Genomic DNA, 18142 nt, shown 5'->3' on the forward strand with positions numbered 1-18142 from the left:
AATTCGATCTCCAGCTGTCCCATAGTAATGAACGTGTCGGGACGAGACAGGCAGCGTTTCTCGGCCAGTCGAAATCATGAATCAATTGCCATAATTTTTAAGGATATATACAAAGAAATGTCAATTGAAAAAGGGTCAAACCAAACAAAGTGCAGCTAGTTTGCAGTCTTTCCATCTTCAGTTTGAAGTGATTATGTGTTGTTGGCTAGCTCTTCTGAACAACAGTGTCCTGACGAGAGAGCACATTTTCTATGCCAGGCAAAATCGCACTTCATTAGCTCATTGTTATGGATGTATCCAAATAAATGTCTCTAGAAAACAGCTTAAACAAATGCAAAGGCAGCTACTGTTGTTATTCTGGCTGCACTGTTTGACGTGACTGTAAGTTAGCCATTGTTGGCTGGCTAGCAAGCAAGGGATAGGAACGTTGCCAGCCAGTATGGCAATCGAACATTTAGAACGAATGACTGGGTCATGTCCATAGATACAGAACAAAAAGACTGAACGACTGGTTTGCGTCCATAGATACAGAACAAAAAGACTGAACGACTGGTTTGCGTCCATAGATACAGAACAAAAAGACTGAACGACTGGTCGCGTTTCTGGCAACTGAACCGATAGAACAAACGACCAGCCAGCTTGGGTAGCATTCTTAGAATGGTGTCGGGACTATATCTTGTGGAAGGATGAAATAAATTCATCAAAATAACATTTTGTATGAAAATATGTCAATCATTATTTGAATATGTTGGTAACACCCATGCTGATATATCCTCCAGACACCGTCTTTCCAGGCATTATCACTTAATTGCCCGTGCCAGTATGCACTGATCTTTTTCCAATAAGGTCATGAAAAGTTTTCATGAATAGTTTTCATCCAGAGACAGTAGACAAGGTCAGACAATCATCCCTAATCTAAGAGCCCAGTTACTTTCTTAGGTAAGAGCTCTCTTCCTTCCATCTCCAAACTACTCCATATTAGTTCAATCTCACTGACAGCCTCAAGCTCTTCCATGTTTACATGGCAACATAACCAAATCATTTTCCAAAGATATTTACTTCAAAAGGTGTTTTGAAGTGCTGATCCAAGTCTCTTGCAAGTCTCCAAAGACATAATCTCAGCATGGAGCACATAATACCATGAAACCATGTCTGAAATGTACGTTTCATTTGATCTATGCCATTTGTCTTTCATCACTTCATGCAGTATCAAGGCAGAGTGAGAAAATCTCTCTTTCAGGTCAACAAGATTCATTTCATTTGCATCTTTCTCTTGACTCACAAACATTTATCAGTAACTGTGCTGACAGAGTGAATACCAACTGCATGGATAAGTGATCTCCACCCCCAAAAATCTAAGGTTGCAGTGAGTATACTGTATTCATTACACAAGAAGCTACAAATTGACAGAGAATATACTTTTATTTATACCCATTTTAAAGATAACTGTTTTTTAATATTTGACGTGCCAGATTCATCTTAATCTCAAGGCATTTCACACAAGTACCCAAGTGTCCATTAATCACAACTGACAAAGCAAATGTTTCTATACCTCTGAAAAGCCTTTTCATCATGGCAGATTTGACTTTGTTTTAGCATTTCAGACCAGAGAAAATAAAATGGAATAAAGCCTTGCCATTTATCATCGGCAGATTTCATACTCTTTTCATATGCGTCATAAGAGCAAAGATATCTGAGTGGAGCTGCTAAACTAAGAAGCTTAGGGAGAATTTTTGCTACTAAAGCTTACTTATACATCTGATCAGCAAACAAACACTATAAGCTTTAAGTCTAAGCTTGGGCCAACTATAAAGGGTCATTCATCTTTTAAATGCATGAATAGTGATTTACATTTTGTTGTCACTATCATAATCCCAATGATCTCATATCTATTCCATTACTTTACAAAACAGACATCACTTATTTCCTGTGGTCATGTACTAATGGATTTCTTCAAATACAAAACAACAGACAAATGGGTGGATAAGCCGTTGTTTATGTTAAACTTATGTTAGTACACAGAGCAAGTTGCATAATTACACTTACATTGACCGAATGTAATTTTTGCTACTAAAGCTTACTTATACATCTGATCAGCAAACAAACACTATAAGCTTTAAGTCTAAGCTTGGGCCAACTATAAAGGGTCATTCATCTTTTAAATGCATGAATAGTGATTTACATTTTGTTGTCACTATCATAATCCCAATGATCTCATATCTATTCCATTACTTTACAAAACAGACATCACTTATTTCCTGTGGTCATGTACTAATGGATTTCTTCAAATACAAAACAACAGACAAATGGGTGGATAAGCCGTTGTTTATGTTAAACTTATGTTAGTACACAGAGCAAGTTGCATAATTACACTTACATTGACCGAATGTAGATGAATGGCTGTAATAAAGGGATATTGTGCAACAACAACAACACGCACTGTGAAGTGTTGGTTCCTCCTTTGTTTCCCTGTCATGTCCTGTTGTGTTCATTTCAGTTCAGCAGCTGATGGGCATGATGGAGGACGTCACTGGAGCGTCACTCACTGTTTGTTTTGTGATGTGGAAGAGAGCATGTGCAGAGGTGACTTTGGTACAACTTCTTTGCCTTTAGCAGTCACTCCCCCCCTCTTACACCCACACTAAATGGTCCTCCTCCTGTCTCATAGTCTTGGGGCAGCTAGACAGGACACACACTCTACCGGCACTCTAACCACAGTCAAAACAGGCTGGTAACCACATGACTAGAAATCTTCTCCTTGGTTGTTGGACATGTTTATTCACACCACAGATCTGCAAAGTATCCTGGCAGTGACACCTGTATAAAGTAAGGAAGCTTTCAGTAAAAGAAGTGAAGGTGAATGTTAGAGTAGCCCCATAATCTCGGTGTTGCTCTGTGTTTAGCAACGGAGTCTGACAGCTTCATATCAACACACTCACCTTATTTCTGTGTTAAAGCTCTAAGTACCTCCATCACTAAGCCATGGTTTTAACACACATACACCCTTTACCCAAGGATAAATTCCAGGGGACAGTGTGGCATCAACCGGCAGGCAGCTGGCAGTACCTTCAGGATGTCCTCATCAGTGGAGCTGCAGTTGGTGAAGTCTGAGACGTCAGTGACTGACCCGTCCTCCTCCACAGCCACAGTCCTGACAGGCAACACCACCTTCTTCCCAGTCAGCACCGCCGTGTTCAGGATCTCTGTGTCCTAAAGGGAAGACATCATCAGTCTGGAAATAGGTTTAATAAGATATCAACCTAATGTAACCAGAGAGCAGGGGAGAAATTGTGAGTGGAAACAACATGACCTGAAGTTCTCAATTCCCATCACTAGTACAAATACATATTTGATTAATTAAACTGTCAAATTAAATGCTATTAGTCACATGCTTCGTAAACTATAGGTGTGGATTAACAGTGAAATGCATTTCCCAACAATGCGGAGAGAAAGAAAATAGAGAAATAATAGAAGCAATAATCAATACAGAGTGAGTAATGATAACTTGGCTATATACATGAGGTACAAGTACCGGGTTGATGTGCAGGGGTACGAGGTAATTTAGGTAGATATGTACAGTACCAGTCAAAAGTTTGGACACACCTACTCATTCAAGGGTTTTTATTTATTATTACTATTTTCTACATTGTAGAATAATAGCGAGATATCAAAGCTATGACATAACACAGATGACTACCTCATGATGCTGGTTGAGAGAATGCTAAGAGTGTGCAAAGCTGTCATCAAGGCAAAGAGTTGCTACTTTTAAGAATCTCAAATATAAAATATATTTTGATTTGTTTAACACGTTTTTGGTTACTACATGATTCCATATGTATTATTTCATAGTTGTGATGTCTTCACTATTATTCTACAATGTAGAAAATAGTACAAATATAAGAAAACCCCTTGAATGAGTAGGTGTGTCCAAACTTTTGACTGGTACTGTAAATATATATAATTCTTCTTTTATTGGCAAAATATAATTGTAGCTCCAACCAATATTTAACAATTTTCAGCAGCTCATAGTGCTGAGTGCTAGATCAGTACAGACCTAATGGCCCTCTTGCCAAACATCTATTATCCTCATGTTTGGCTCTCAGCCTGAGGTCACCATCTAATCCGTGATTGAGATGAAGGAAGTCAAAGTCCTGAAAAGAATCACAGTACCAGTGCCTTCATATTTCAGTGCCTTTTTTCTGTATTATATTTTCAGATACTGTTTATTGTATGATACGACAAGATTTATTGAAAGACAATCAAGGTTTTTCCTGTTCACAAACATTCATTTACATGAAGCCATTAAATACATTTATGAACAAAATGGCCAAAAGATGTATCACAAAATAAGATTTTTTTTTGTTGGAAGAAATGGTTTTGAAAAAATTATTACTACACAGAAATGCTAAATCTCCCATGACAACAAACAATAGTGGTTTAAGAGTTCAGCAGGGCCTCTTGATTGCAGTAGCACAAAGGGCTAAGAGCAGATAGAGTATTGTAATGACTACTGCTCATAACATTTCTTATTTAGTTACGGTATAGAGATTATATGATGTATTAATTGCAGAGATCCTATATTAAGAGAAAGAAAACACACACAAAAAACAACAATAGTGAAGCATCGGTCAGAGACTGGCAACCTCCTTGTACATCATTATGACACAAAGGCATCAACGTCATGAGTGCACAGTGAATTAGGTCCCGTTACCAACAATAGATCTCATAGATACAATTGTTGTTGGAGGCCTCGTTCAAGGCAAACATAATTTACAATAGCACATTTCACAGGTGAAAATAATACATGTATATTCAAATCAAGTATAAAATCATTGGCACGCTTGATAAAGATGAGAAGAAAAAAAACAGTATAAAATTATACAAATACTGAGCTTTGTTGTACGCTAAGGCTTCGAGTTCCTCCTTAACCTTATTTAATGGTGAGAAAGTGGAAAATATCCGTACCTTTTTTATGAAACACCATTTTCTACCACCATGCTAGAGTGGCTAAACGCTAAATACATCAAGGATTAGCATTTAGCCACTCTAGCATGGTGGTGGAAAATGGTGTTTCATAAAAAAGGTATGCATATTTTCTATCTTCTCGCCTTGTCTTGTCTTCTTTTCAGTCTTCTGTCTTCTCGCTGCAGCTGTACATAGTCCATCGGTATATAGCCCACCCAATTTACCTACCTCATCCCCATACTGTTTTTATTTTATTTAATTTTCTGCTCTTTTGCACACCAGTATCTCTACCTGCACATGTTCATCTGATCATTTATCACTCCAGTGTTAATCTGCTAAATTGTAATTATTCACTCCTATGGCCTATTTATTGCCTACCTCCTCATGCCCTTTGCACACAATGTATATAGATTCTTTTTTTTCTACTATGTTATTGACTTGTTTATTGTTTATTGTTTACTCCATGTGTAACTCTGTGTTGTTGTCTGTTCACACTGCTATGCATTATCTTGGCCAGGTCAAATGAGAACTTGTTCTCAACTAGCCTACCTGGTTAAATAAAGGTGAAATTAAAAATAAAAAAAAATGTATTAAATAAAGTTAAGGAGCATATCAAAGCCTTTGCAGCCTAAATGGAGATTATTTTAAGTACGAACTGGTCGCCGGGGCTAACAAGTGTATTATTGGCTGGCCACATCAAGCCCAGACAATAGTTGAGATCCATGAAGCCCACTCGAGTCTGCCCAGGCTAATTGGGAGGGATCTTAGGCCATTCCTTCATACAGAATCATACATATCTTTCGTCTGCACTTACGGACTACCCTCTTCAAATGAAACCACAAGTTTTCAATGGGGTTTAAGTCCAGAGACTGCGATGGTCAAAGCAAAATGTTTTGCAATGTCTTTTTCAGTCTCCGGACTTTGAAAACCTTGGAAAGGGCAGTCCATAAGCACAGATGAAGGATATCAAGGATCTGGGAAGATGTATGAAGGAATGGTTTAATATCCCTCCCAACGTGTTCTCCAATCTCATAAAACCTTTTAGAAAAAAGGTATTGAGAACAGGGGTGCCAATAATTCAGAACCCTATCTTTTTTAGATTTGTGTTACTTGTTAAACAAAATATATTTCTCTGAGCAATTGTATTAGTATTAAATAATATAATTTCTTCAATTGTTTTGCACACATTATACCTTACTATTTGAATAATTGATTTTATACAGTCTTTTTTGCAAATCTTTATCAATGGTGCCAATCATTTTTTGGCCTGACTGTAGATGCTAGAGATGAGTTGTCAGTCGGTGCTCACCATGACGAGTGTGGCCAGGCCCACAAAGTCTCTCTGGGTTGTGTAGATCTCCATGGAACCCTCCTTCCCCCCATCCCTGGTGTCTGCGGGCAACTCCAGGCGCCATGTGATGACCTGGCTGTCTGATTGGCTGCTCTGCTCCTCCACCTGAAAGTCCATCTGTAGGACCTCCAGTAGACTGCTGTCCAGCCTGAGAGAAGATAAAAGAAACAGGATCAGACTGGGACTGTCACTGCCAGAGGAACTCATTCAGCGCGTCTTAACTCAAGCTATTATATGTGGTTGTTTCGGTAAGCGGAGATAAACATTATTCATGGCCGGGAAGTAAACATTTTTAAAAGAAAGGAGATGAATGGTGCTACCATAAACAGTCAAGGTAGGACAGCAAAGCCTAAAGTAATCAAGATGACACAGCAGTGATCCTGACACAGCAGCCACAGTGTAAACAGAGACAAGAAAAGCAATAAAGAATTGATAGAGGGTGGGAGGATCTGGGTTCCTCAATCAAATATGCCCTGGGACACTAGGAGGCTGTTATCATTAGTGTATGGATAGCATTGTTTACACTCAAGAGAAATAAGGAAATACTAATTTGATTAATGTCTGTTTCATCATGCAATAATAATGATTTAATTCCTTGGTATTGTGCCCTTCATCAAAATAACAACAAAAACGCATCTTCCTTCCAAAGTCGTCAGAAGCATAAAACAAGATTATCCACACAAGGGGGTCATTTAATGTTCTTTCCCACATTCATTTCCTGTAGGGCATGACCAGCGGAGCATGACAAATGAGCATCAGGGATTTGATTGTGTGTGAGACACCAGATTAATGAGATGAACAATCCTCCTCCCCTGAAACCTATTACCTCTAAAAAGACACATGTGCCACTGCAGGCGCCAGGCAGAGGGAGGATGGACGCATGAGCTAAATAGGATAGATACTCAGCTCATACCTGTAAAGTTCTCTGATAGCCTGATGCTCGCAATGTACACTAGAATGCCTTGAATAGGACTAGGATAGGATCCCCTCTAATCTGATGAATCTGTCCAAAGTCTCTAAAGTGAAACATCTGTAAAGCATTACAGAGAGAGTGTTAGGCCTGTTTTAACTGAAAGTATGTTAGATCATCATCATTAACATGGGGATTGACAGTAATGGGTGAGTGCAGTGAATGGGTTTAGACAGCTTTTAACTATGGACTTTGAACACAGAGTCAAGTGAGGTGTCATGAACTCATGAGATCTCACTTGACTCATAATATTGCCCAGCTGGAACTTTGACAATACAAAGTATAATTTCTATTCCTTTGCAACTCCCTATGAAAAACACTACTGAATAGAACCTGCTCCACTCACTCTCAAGGCAGTCCTGTATCCAGCACACCCCCTTCTTCCCCACCTCAAGCCCTTACATTTGCACACAACCAACTGTCAAATATTTTCAAATGTACCGTGCGTGTTGCCTTCAAAGTCGAATGCAAGCACAAAGCACCTTCTAATGAGTTCTCTAAGAGCTTTAAAAAAATTCTACACACCATATGTAAAGACATAAAAAAATAGATTTACTGTAATTAAATAATCTTAGCAAATTAAACAAAAATAGAGACACAAACTACAACAGTATTTTAATGTGAATACTTTATGTAAATGAGATATTTCTTTATTTCATATTCAATACATTAGCTACAATTCCTAAAAACATATTTTCACTCTGTCACCATGGGGGATTGTGTTTAATCAATTTTGAATTAGGGCTGTAACACAAAATGTGGAATAAGTCAATAGCTATGAATACTTTCTGAATTCCCCCCCCCCCCCCCCCCAAAAAAAATAAAAAAAATAATTATGACTTGGGTGGCCAAATAAAATCACCTGTGGACCAAATTTTGCCCATGGCCCGCCAGTTGGGGTACTCTGCCCTAAAGTATACATTAAAATGGATTACATTGAATTGTACACATAACAATAATTGTACCAATCACAGAAAAAAGATCAGCATTGTCAAAGTGTTTTCATACATATTGTTAAGAAACCATTAACTATCCTGTTCATATGGTTGCACTCGCAAAGTCTAGAGGTCTTTGTCCTATTTAACTGCTCTGTAACCTGATTTAAGATGTGCAGCTATGGGGGAAATCAGCGTATGTGCCTAGGTGTTCAATGTACATGTTCCCAGGGAGACAGCAACCTTACATTGGTCCAGGGCCAGCCCTGTCTCTGTTGATCTCTTGGTCGGTCAGTCCAAGCGGATTATTATTTGTTCAGCTGGTGACAAAACATAAATACTGTATGTACAAAAATGAAAAATATCAAAGGCATGCACAAACTAAAAAACAAACAAATTAGCAGCCTGAGGCTGTGGGAGGCGATGGATCCCAAATGAATACAACCACTAACATCAAAAAAACTTTTTTACGCAATGTGGCTGAGGCAACAGATCAGAACGTTTAGATTAAAATGTTGATAAACTATTCAGTTATTTCTTCACATTATAAGGGCAGCAATGCACACATAGTAAGTAGTAGCTATAAGCGTGATTGTTTCATTAGCAGAAAACACCATTATCAAAAGTGAAAGCAAATGCAATTATGCATGTAAATGCTTTCAATATAAAAGGTTCATTTTTACGGTGAAAAGGATCTTCCTAAACTTGAACCTCACGCGCTGCTTATGTATGCCAGTTAGGCTCAACACCCCTTCTAAAGCCCATTAATGTGCTTATTTTTAAGAAGTTATTTGGCCACTTTTAGTTGTGATACAAACCTTATTAAAACATGTAGGCCTATGGGCTAGGCTACATGAGGTGTGCGACTATGATTCATGAGGTGTGTGACTATGATTCAAAAAAGTTGCACAAAAAAAGGCATTGTTTCTTATGACGGGCATCATTCACAAGTGATAATATATAATTCACAAGTGATAGGCTAATATTTTCACCCATCAGACTATTCTTGATTTAATCTTGTCTTTACATATACTAAATAATATATGTTTAAAATTTGACCATCAGCAGCATCAAAGGTCACATGGAATTTGAGTGCCTTCATGACTCATGACCGCCAATTTGGTGGTAATACCGTCACCGCAACAGCCCTAGCAAGCTCATGGCTTGTAAGCTGGGACACTGACTGACGATCACCTATTTGGCAACACCTGATGTGCTTATCAACCAGGCTCACCACCTGGACAAGGTTGGAGCTGCCCCCTGGGGGAATGAAGTGTGGAAGTGGTTGTGAGCTGTAGTGTGCTGTCTAAACTACATATTCCTTAACAATATGGATAATAAAAAAACACTCATTTAATTGTTGTCTCGTTCGTCATGCAATAATAATAATGACTTAATTCCTTGGTCTTTTGTCCTTCATCCAAATAACAACAAAAGATGGGATTTTCCTTCCAAAGCCATCGGTAGCATGAAACAAGATTATCCACAACGAGGGTGTCAATTAATGCTCTAACATAAATGTCCTGCTACTCTAAAGTAATCACTTTGTTTGTGCACATGTAAGGTATGACCAGTCGAGCATGGCAATTGAGCATCGGGGATTTGATTGTGTGAGACAACAGATTAATGAGATGAGCAATCTCCCTCCACTGAAACCTATTAACTCTAAACAGACACACGTGCCCCTGCAGGCGCAAGGCTAAAGGTGGATGTACGCATGGGCTAAATACGACAGCTCATAGCAGTACATTTTTCTGATAGCCTGATCCTCTCAATGTACACTAGAATGCCTTGAATAGGACTAGGATAGGATCCCCTCTAATCTGATGAATCTGTCCAAAGTCTCTAAAGTGAAACATCTGTAAAGCGTTACAGAGAGAGTGTTAGGCCTGTTTTAACTGAAAGTATGTTAGATTATTATCATTAACAGGGATTGACAAGAATGGGTAAGTGCAGTGATGGTGTTAAGATAGCTTTTTAACTATGGAATTTGAACTCAAGAGTCAAGCGAGCTGTCATGAACTCATGAGATCTCCCTAAACTCATAATATTGCCCAGCTGGAATATTGTGCTGCTGGAACTTCGACAATACAAAGTCTCAATTTGATTCTTTGTCATTGCAACTCCCTGTGAAACACACTACTGAATAGGAACAGGCCCACTTACTTTCAAGTAAGGCAGTCCAGTAGAGATGTTGGATCTTAACTTGATCACTCTTGTCACAGAGAATTTTCCTGTTGCATCAGAAAATTCAAATGAGTCTCACGAATGAGCAGTTCTCTTTCTCTCAATGCGGGGGCAGTCAAGACATTGGGATCAGGCCTGATATCAAAATAATGTTCTCTCTCGCTCTCTCAAACGCTAGGCCTAGTTTTACATTTAAGAATGTGAAATGTCAGAATAATAGTAGAGATAATGATTTATTTCAGCTTTTATTTCTTTCATCACATTCCCAGTGGATCAGAAGTTTACATACTCAATTAGTATTTGGTAGCATTGCCTTTAAATTGTTGAACTTGGGTCAAACGTTTCGGGTAGCCTTCCACAAGCTCCCCACAATAAGTTGGGTGAATTTTGGCCCATTCCTCCTGGCGGCAGCGTAGCCTAGTGGTTAGAGCGTTGGACTAATAACCGGAAGGTTGCGAGTTCAAACCCCCGAGCTGACAAGGTACAAATCTGTCGTTCTGCCCCTGAACAGGCAGTTAACCCACTGTTCCCAGGCCGTCATTGAAAATAAGAATATGTTCTTAACTGACTTGCCTGGTTAAATAAAGGTAAAAAAAAAAGAGTGGGTGTAACGGAGTCAGATTTCTAGGCCTCCTTGCTCGCACATGCTTTTTCAGTTCTGCCCACAAATGTTCTATGGGATTGAGGTCAGGGCTTTGTGATGGCCACTCCAATAGCTTGACTTGGTTGTCTTTAAGCCATTTTGCCACAACTTTGGAAGTATGCTTGGGGTCATTGTCCATTTGGAAGACCCATTTGCTACCAAGCTTTAACTTTCTGACTGATGTCTTGAGATGTTGCTTCAATATATCCACATAATTTTCCTTCCTCATGATGCCATCTATTTTGTGAAGTGCATCAGTCCCTCCTGCAGCAAAGCACCCCCACAGCATGATGCTGCCACCCCCGTGTTTCACGGTTGGGATGGTGTTCTTCGGCTTGCAAGCCTCCCCCTTTTTACTCCAAACATAACGGTCATTATGGCCAAACAGTTCTATTTTTGTTTCATCAGAGAAGAGGACATTTCTCCAAAAGTACGATCTTTGTCCCCATGTGCAGTTGCAAACCATAGTCTGGCTTTTTTAATGGTGGTTTTGGAGCAGTGGCTTCTTCCTTGCTGAGCGGCCTTTCAGGTTATGTCGATATAGGACTCGTTTTACTGTGGATATAGATACTTTTGTACCTGTTTCCTGTTGTTCTAGGATTGATTTGCACTTTTCGCACCAAAGTACGTTCATCTCTGAGCGGTATGACGGCTGCGTGGTCCCATGGTGTTTATACTTGCATACTATTGTTTGTACAGATGAATGTGGTACCTTCAGGCATTTCAAAATTGCTCCCAAGGATGAACCAGACTTGTGGAGGTCTACAATTTTTTTCTGAGGTCTTGGCTGATTTCTTTTGATTTTCCTATGATGTCAAGCAAAGAGGCACTGAGTTTGAAGGTAGGCCTTGAATTACATCCACAGGTACACCTCCAATTGACTCAAATGATGTCAATTAGCCCATCAGAAGCTTCTAAAGCCATGACATCATTTTCTGAAATGTTCCAAGCTGTTTAAAGGCACAGTCAACTTAGTGTATGTAAACTTCTGACCCACTGGAATTGTGATTCAGTGAATTATAAAAGTGAAATACTCTGTCTGTAAACAATTGTTGGAAAAATTATGTGTGTATATGTAAACTGTTTATGTAAAATTCAGACTTCAACTGTATATACTATTACAAAGGCAGACAGCCATTAAAGTGTAACTTACCTCTGATCGCATCTGACTACAAACACCCCAAAAATTATGGTCAGGAGTGAAGACGTGCGCTTCACTTCAAGAGCGGTGGTGGAGATACAGGGTTCGAACACATTTCATTGGTCAAGGGGTCATGAAACATTTATAGAGACGTGAAGGGGAACCAATAATATCGATCCATGTTCAAAAATGAAATAATCCGACAGCGATGATATAATTATATAAATTTATGTAACTGAAGTGATTGGTAAAATGTAAGTCAGTTCCTTCAGAAATTACTTGAGTAACTTGCTGACCAAACTGCTCGTGCCGTGAGCGTTGCAAAATAAACTTAAACCTACGTAATTGAATTATTGGACCCACACTCGCGCGCGCCAATGAGCGTCTGCGTTGCCAAGCACCAAAATAGAAGTCAGTTCTACTTGTGACGCTGAACGCGGTGCAAGTCCTGCCTCTCCCATCTCCTCATTGGTTCATAGAATCAGATACCCACGTGCCATCTCCCCATTGGTTATACCCACATGAGTGATTGAAAGATGAACTGAGTTCATTCAGTCGTCGTGGTAACTATGAAAGTTAGATGCCAATCGCCATATAAAGTCCAAAGAAGAAAATGCCTGGAAGGAGGAGAGATGACAAGAAACGATTCGGTTGACCGTTTTGTGTGTGGACTAATTGTCAGAGTAGAGGACCTTGTGCATTTCAGGTAAAATAACAACTCAACGTTTAAATCCCAGAACAAATTATCTAGCAACAGCAAGCTAGCTAAATAGGCCAAATTAGCTAGCAACTGCAAGCTAGCTAGCTAAATTGCCATAAATGGTTAATGCTTTTCGACCTGTCCCCAAATTAATCTAATTGGTTCAGAGTTTGTTTTGATATTTACGGCCTATTCCCTGACTTGAACATATAATGCAACAATATATCAAAAACACAGATTTTCCCTAACAAAAAATATCTAATGCATACAAATATAAGAATTCACATGAGACGTGCCATAGCTTGCATGTAGCCTCAATAGCCTATTTGAACTGACAACTAAAGGACCTGTAATTATAGCCTACAAACACCGCTTCCAGTTGCCCCTGACAGTGATTCTAACTGTTCAATATTCTTAAAATCCTCCTGTTGTAGGATTATTTTCCTGCTGCTATGAAAGGGGTCAAATTAAGATCTGACATCTTTATCTGGCACACACCCTCCCTTTCACACATCAAGCACTCACAGGACCTTCAGAAAGTATTCACACCCCTTGACTTTTTCCACATTTTGTTGTGTGACAAAGTGGGACTAAAATTAAGAGAGCTGGCCGCCTGGCCAAACGGAGCAATTGGGAGAGAAGGGCCTTGGTCAGGGAGGTGACCAAGAACCCAATGGTCACTCTGACAGAGCTCCAGTTCCTCTGTGGAGATGGGACCTTCCAGAAGGACAACCATCTCTGCAGCACTCCACCAATCAGGCCTTTATGGTAGAGTGACCAGACGGAAGCCACTCTTGGTGGCAGAATCATGCTGTGAGGATCGAGGGAAAGAGGGAAAGATGAACTGAGCAAAGTACAGAGAGATCCTACAAACCAGTTATTGCTTTGTCATTATGGGGTACTGTGTGAAGATTGATAAGGAAAATGTTTAGTCAAGTTTAGAATAAGGCTATAACGTAACAAAATGTGGAAAAACTAAAGGGGTCTGAATAGTTTCCAAATGCAGTGAATCTTGATTAGATACTGTAAGTATATAACCCCCTCTGTCAATACATGTTAGAATCATCTTTGGCTGCAATTACAGCTGTGAGCCATTCTGGGTAAGTCTTTAAGATCTTTGCACACCTGGATTGTACAATATTTGCATTATTATTATTTAAATTATTCAAGCTCTGTCAAGTTGTTTATCATTACTAGACAGCCATTTTCAAGTTTTGCCAAATTAAGTAAAAACTGTAACTAGGCCACTCAGGAACATTCGATGTCATCTTGGTAAGCAAATGAGTGTACCGCACATTAGGTGACATCAATAAGGGATCATAGCTTTCACCTGGATTAATCTGGTCATTCTACGTCATGGAAAGAGCAAGTGTTCCTAATGTTATGTACACTCAGTGTATATTTGGCCTTGTGTTTTATGTTATTGTTACATGCGCCAAATACAACTGGTGTAGAGTTTACCGTGAAATGCTTTCTTATGAGCCCTTCCCAACAAGAGAGTTTAAAGGAGGAATAAAATAAAATGGAGGACACTAACAAACATTTTTAATGCTACAAGAGCTGTGTTTATTTTTGCTTTATTCCCGGACAATGTGGACCACCCAGACAATCAATGTTTACTTGCAGAGGACTACAGGAGCTAAGTGACTACACTTAGCAAACAAGTAGTGAACTTACACAAGCTACTGGGGAATCCATGCCCACCTACTTTTTCTTCCTCTTCAACCACTGTAGCCGGACATCGCTCTGGCCTGGTAGAATTGTCCAGCCGTGTTGGTTCTCCACAGCCGACTGGCCGGTACTCTGCTGGGATCCCTTCCCGAATCCGAAGGATTCCCTGGAGAATGGAGTTAATAGGATGCTCCTGGATGACTTGGTGGATGTTCTTGATCTCGACCTAACCAACCAGCCATGGAGATATGTCACTCGCCATGGAAGTCAAAAAGAGCAACCTCTGGCAACGGGGGCCTCCTTGGCAAAGGTAAGACAAGACTCAGACTAGAAACAACTTTGTCGCCCTGGATCCAGAGGTTCCGGCGACTTCTTCCCTGGATGTATCTGCACCGTCGTCTTCTGTTCCGTCTCCCTCTCCGATGGTTCCTACCTTGGGTTCAGATCCTCAGAGCTCCCCCTCATTGGACCATGAGGCTATCTAAGACTCTGGCCCATTCATCATCCATGATGGATACTACAGCTAGCTTGGATCCATTGAGCCCCACTGCCCTTCGGTCCTCGAGGGGTTTGCAGAAACATATCAAGGATGATCAGGGGAAACAGGATGCACCTGAGCTCAATTTTGAGTCTCATAGTAAAGGGTCTGAATACTTAGGTAAATTAGGTTTTCTGTTTTTGCAAAAAGTTATGGGGTATTATGGGGTATTATGGGGTATTATGTGTAGATTTTTTCAAATCCATTTTTAGAAGACTGTAACGTAACAAAATGTAGAAAAAGTCAAGCGTTCTGAATACTTTCCGAAGGCACTGTATGTGATATTAACAGAACAGTATATTTTCTGGGTGACCTTAATATTGACTGGCTTTCATCAAGCTGCCCACTCAAGAAAAAGCTTGAAACTGTAACCAGTGCCTGCAACCTGGGTCAGGTTATCAGTCAACCTAGCAGGGTATGTACAAACTGCACAGGAATGAAATCATCAACATGTATTGATCACATCTTTACTAATGCTGCAGAAATATGATTTATTATTATTTTTAAAAAATGTACCCCTTTTTCCTTCCCAATTTCATGATATCCAATTGGTAGTTACAGTCTCGTTCCATCGCTACAACTCCCGTATGGACTCGGGAGACGGGAAGGTCGAGAGATATGTGTCCTCCGAAACACGACCCTGTCAAGGTATTTAGTCAGCCACCAATTGTGCAAGTTCTCCCACTTAAAAAGATGAGAGAGGCCTGTAAGTTTCATCATAGGTACACTTCAACTATGACAGACAAAATGAGAAAAAAAATCCAGAAAGTCACATTGTAGGATTTTTTATGAATTTATTTGCAAATTATGGTGGAAAATAAGTATTTGGTCACCTACAAACAAGCAAGATTTCTGGCTCTCACAGACCTGTAACTTCTTCTTTAAGAGGCTCCTCTGTCCTCCACTCGTTACCTGTATTAATGGCACCTGTTTGAACTTGTTATCAGTATAAAAGACACCTGTCCACAACCTCAAACAGTCACACTCCAAACTCCACTATGGCCAAGACCAAAGAGCTGTCAAAGGACACCAGAAACAAAATTGTAGAGCTGGACCAGGCTGGGAAGACGGAATCTGCAATAGGTAAGCAGCTTGGTTTGAAGAAATCAACTGTGGGAGCAATTATTAGGAAATGGAAGACATACAAGACCACTGATAATCTCCCTCGATCTGGGGCTCCACGCAAGATCTCACCCCAGGGGGTCAAAATGATCACAAGAACGGTGAGCAAAAATCCCAGAACCACACGGGGGGACCTAGTGAATGACCTGCAGAGAGCTGGGACCAAAGTAACAAAGTCTACCATCAGTAACACAGTACGCCGCCAGGGACTCTGTTTTTCTGCAAAGGGACCAGGACGACTGATCCGCGTAAAGAATGAACGGGGCCATGTATCGTGAGATTTTGAGTGAAAACCTCCTTCCATCAGCAAGGGCATTGAAGATGAAACGTGTCTGGGTCTTTCAGCATGACAATGATCCCAAACACACTGCCCGGGCAACGAAGGAGTGGCTTCGTAAGAAGCATTTCAAGGTCCTGGAGTGGCCTAGCCAGTCTCCAGATCTTAACCCCATAGAAAATCTTTGGAGGGAGTTGAAAGTCCATGTTGCCCAGCAACAGCCCCAAAACATCACTGCTCTAGAGGAGATCTGCATGGAGGAATGGGCCAAAATACCAGCAACAGTGTGTGAAAACCTTGTGAAGTCTTACAGAAAACGTTTGACCTCTGTCATTGCCAACAAAGGGTATATAACAAAGTATTGAGATAAACTTTTGTTATTGACCAAATACTTATTTTCCACCATAATTTGCAAATAAATTCATTTAAAATCCTACAATGTGATTTTCTGGATTTTTTTTCTCATTTTGTCTGTCAAATTTGAAGTGTACCTATGATGAAAATTACAGGCCTCTCTCATCTTTTGAAGTAGGAGAACTTGCACAATTGGTGGCTGACTAAATACTTTTTTGCCCCACTGTATATGGTTTGTATATAGTCTAGTACAGGTATTCCCAAACTGGGTACCCCCAGGGGTACGCGCAATGCCACCGGGGGTACGCCAAATACAAATGTGATTTTGGGGATTTTTTTTTCTTCTAACATTTTCAAACAGTCAATTTATATTTTCCAACGGAGCTATACATTTGGGCAAGTTTTTTTCCCCGCCTGGGTAGCCTCGTTTCACTGCCAAAAATAAAATGAAACCATCTAGTGTTCAGCGAAATAAGAACACAATGTCAAATACAGGTAGCCTAGTCAAATAATTAACATCCAATCACATTAACCGTTACTCTCTCACGGGAATTCCACTAACGGTCCGTATGTAGCCAAACGTAGCTGCTGCTCATGTTGCACAAAAGCCATGACAGGGAGACATAGTGGAGTGGTAACGCGCGTGCAAGCAGTTGCTCCCGACGCCATTTGGGTACACTGCAGCATCCACTAAGAGGCTCTTGCTACCAAGGGAATGCCTGACAGCATGAAAGGCGTTTTGGACACTACAGTGAAAATGGTTAACTTTGTTAAAGCAAGCCCCTGAACTCTTGTGTATTTTCTGCACTATGCAATGATATGGGCAGTGACCATGTAACGCTTTTACAACATACATAAGGGAGCTGGTTATCAACGGGCAAAGTATTGACACGTTTAAAAAAAAAATGAGATACGAACTTTCTTTCCTGACCATCATTTTCACTTGTCTGACCGCTTGGATGATGACGAGTTTCTCACGTGACTGGCCTATCTGGGTGATGTTTTTTCTCGCTTGAATGATCTGAATCTAGGATTACAGTAACTCTCCGCAACAATATACAATGTGCGGGACAAAATTGAGGCTATGATTAAGAAGTTGGACAACAAACAGGTCTTTCCATCATTGTATGATTTTTTTGTGTGCAAATGAACTCAAGCTTACGGACAATGTCAAATGTGATATAGCGAAGCACCTGAGTGAGTTGGGTGCGCCATTACGTAGGTACTTTCCTGAAATGGATGACACAAACAACTGGATTCTTAACCCTTTCATGTCCTTCCTCCAGTC

At 40.1% G+C, this 18142-nt stretch overlaps 1 protein-coding gene across 1 annotated transcript in view; it reads right to left on the bottom strand.

The window, feature by feature from the left end:
- The window catches only part of LOC109895831 (transmembrane protein 132D-like), a 60854-nt gene that overhangs the window by 6014 nt on the left and 36698 nt on the right, over positions 1-18142 (bottom strand). Inside the window, exons 4-5 of the mRNA XM_031829428.1 lie at positions 6275-6464; positions 3067-3210 (exon numbers count right to left, since the gene is read on the bottom strand). Of these exons, the coding sequence (XP_031685288.1) occupies positions 3067-3210; positions 6275-6464 (334 nt within the window). The remainder of the gene's footprint in view (positions 1-3066; positions 3211-6274; positions 6465-18142) is intronic.

This window comes from Oncorhynchus kisutch, linkage group LG8 (assembly GCF_002021735.2).
Source record: "Oncorhynchus kisutch isolate 150728-3 linkage group LG8, Okis_V2, whole genome shotgun sequence".
NCBI classification, from domain to species: Eukaryota; Metazoa; Chordata; class Actinopteri; order Salmoniformes; family Salmonidae; genus Oncorhynchus; species Oncorhynchus kisutch.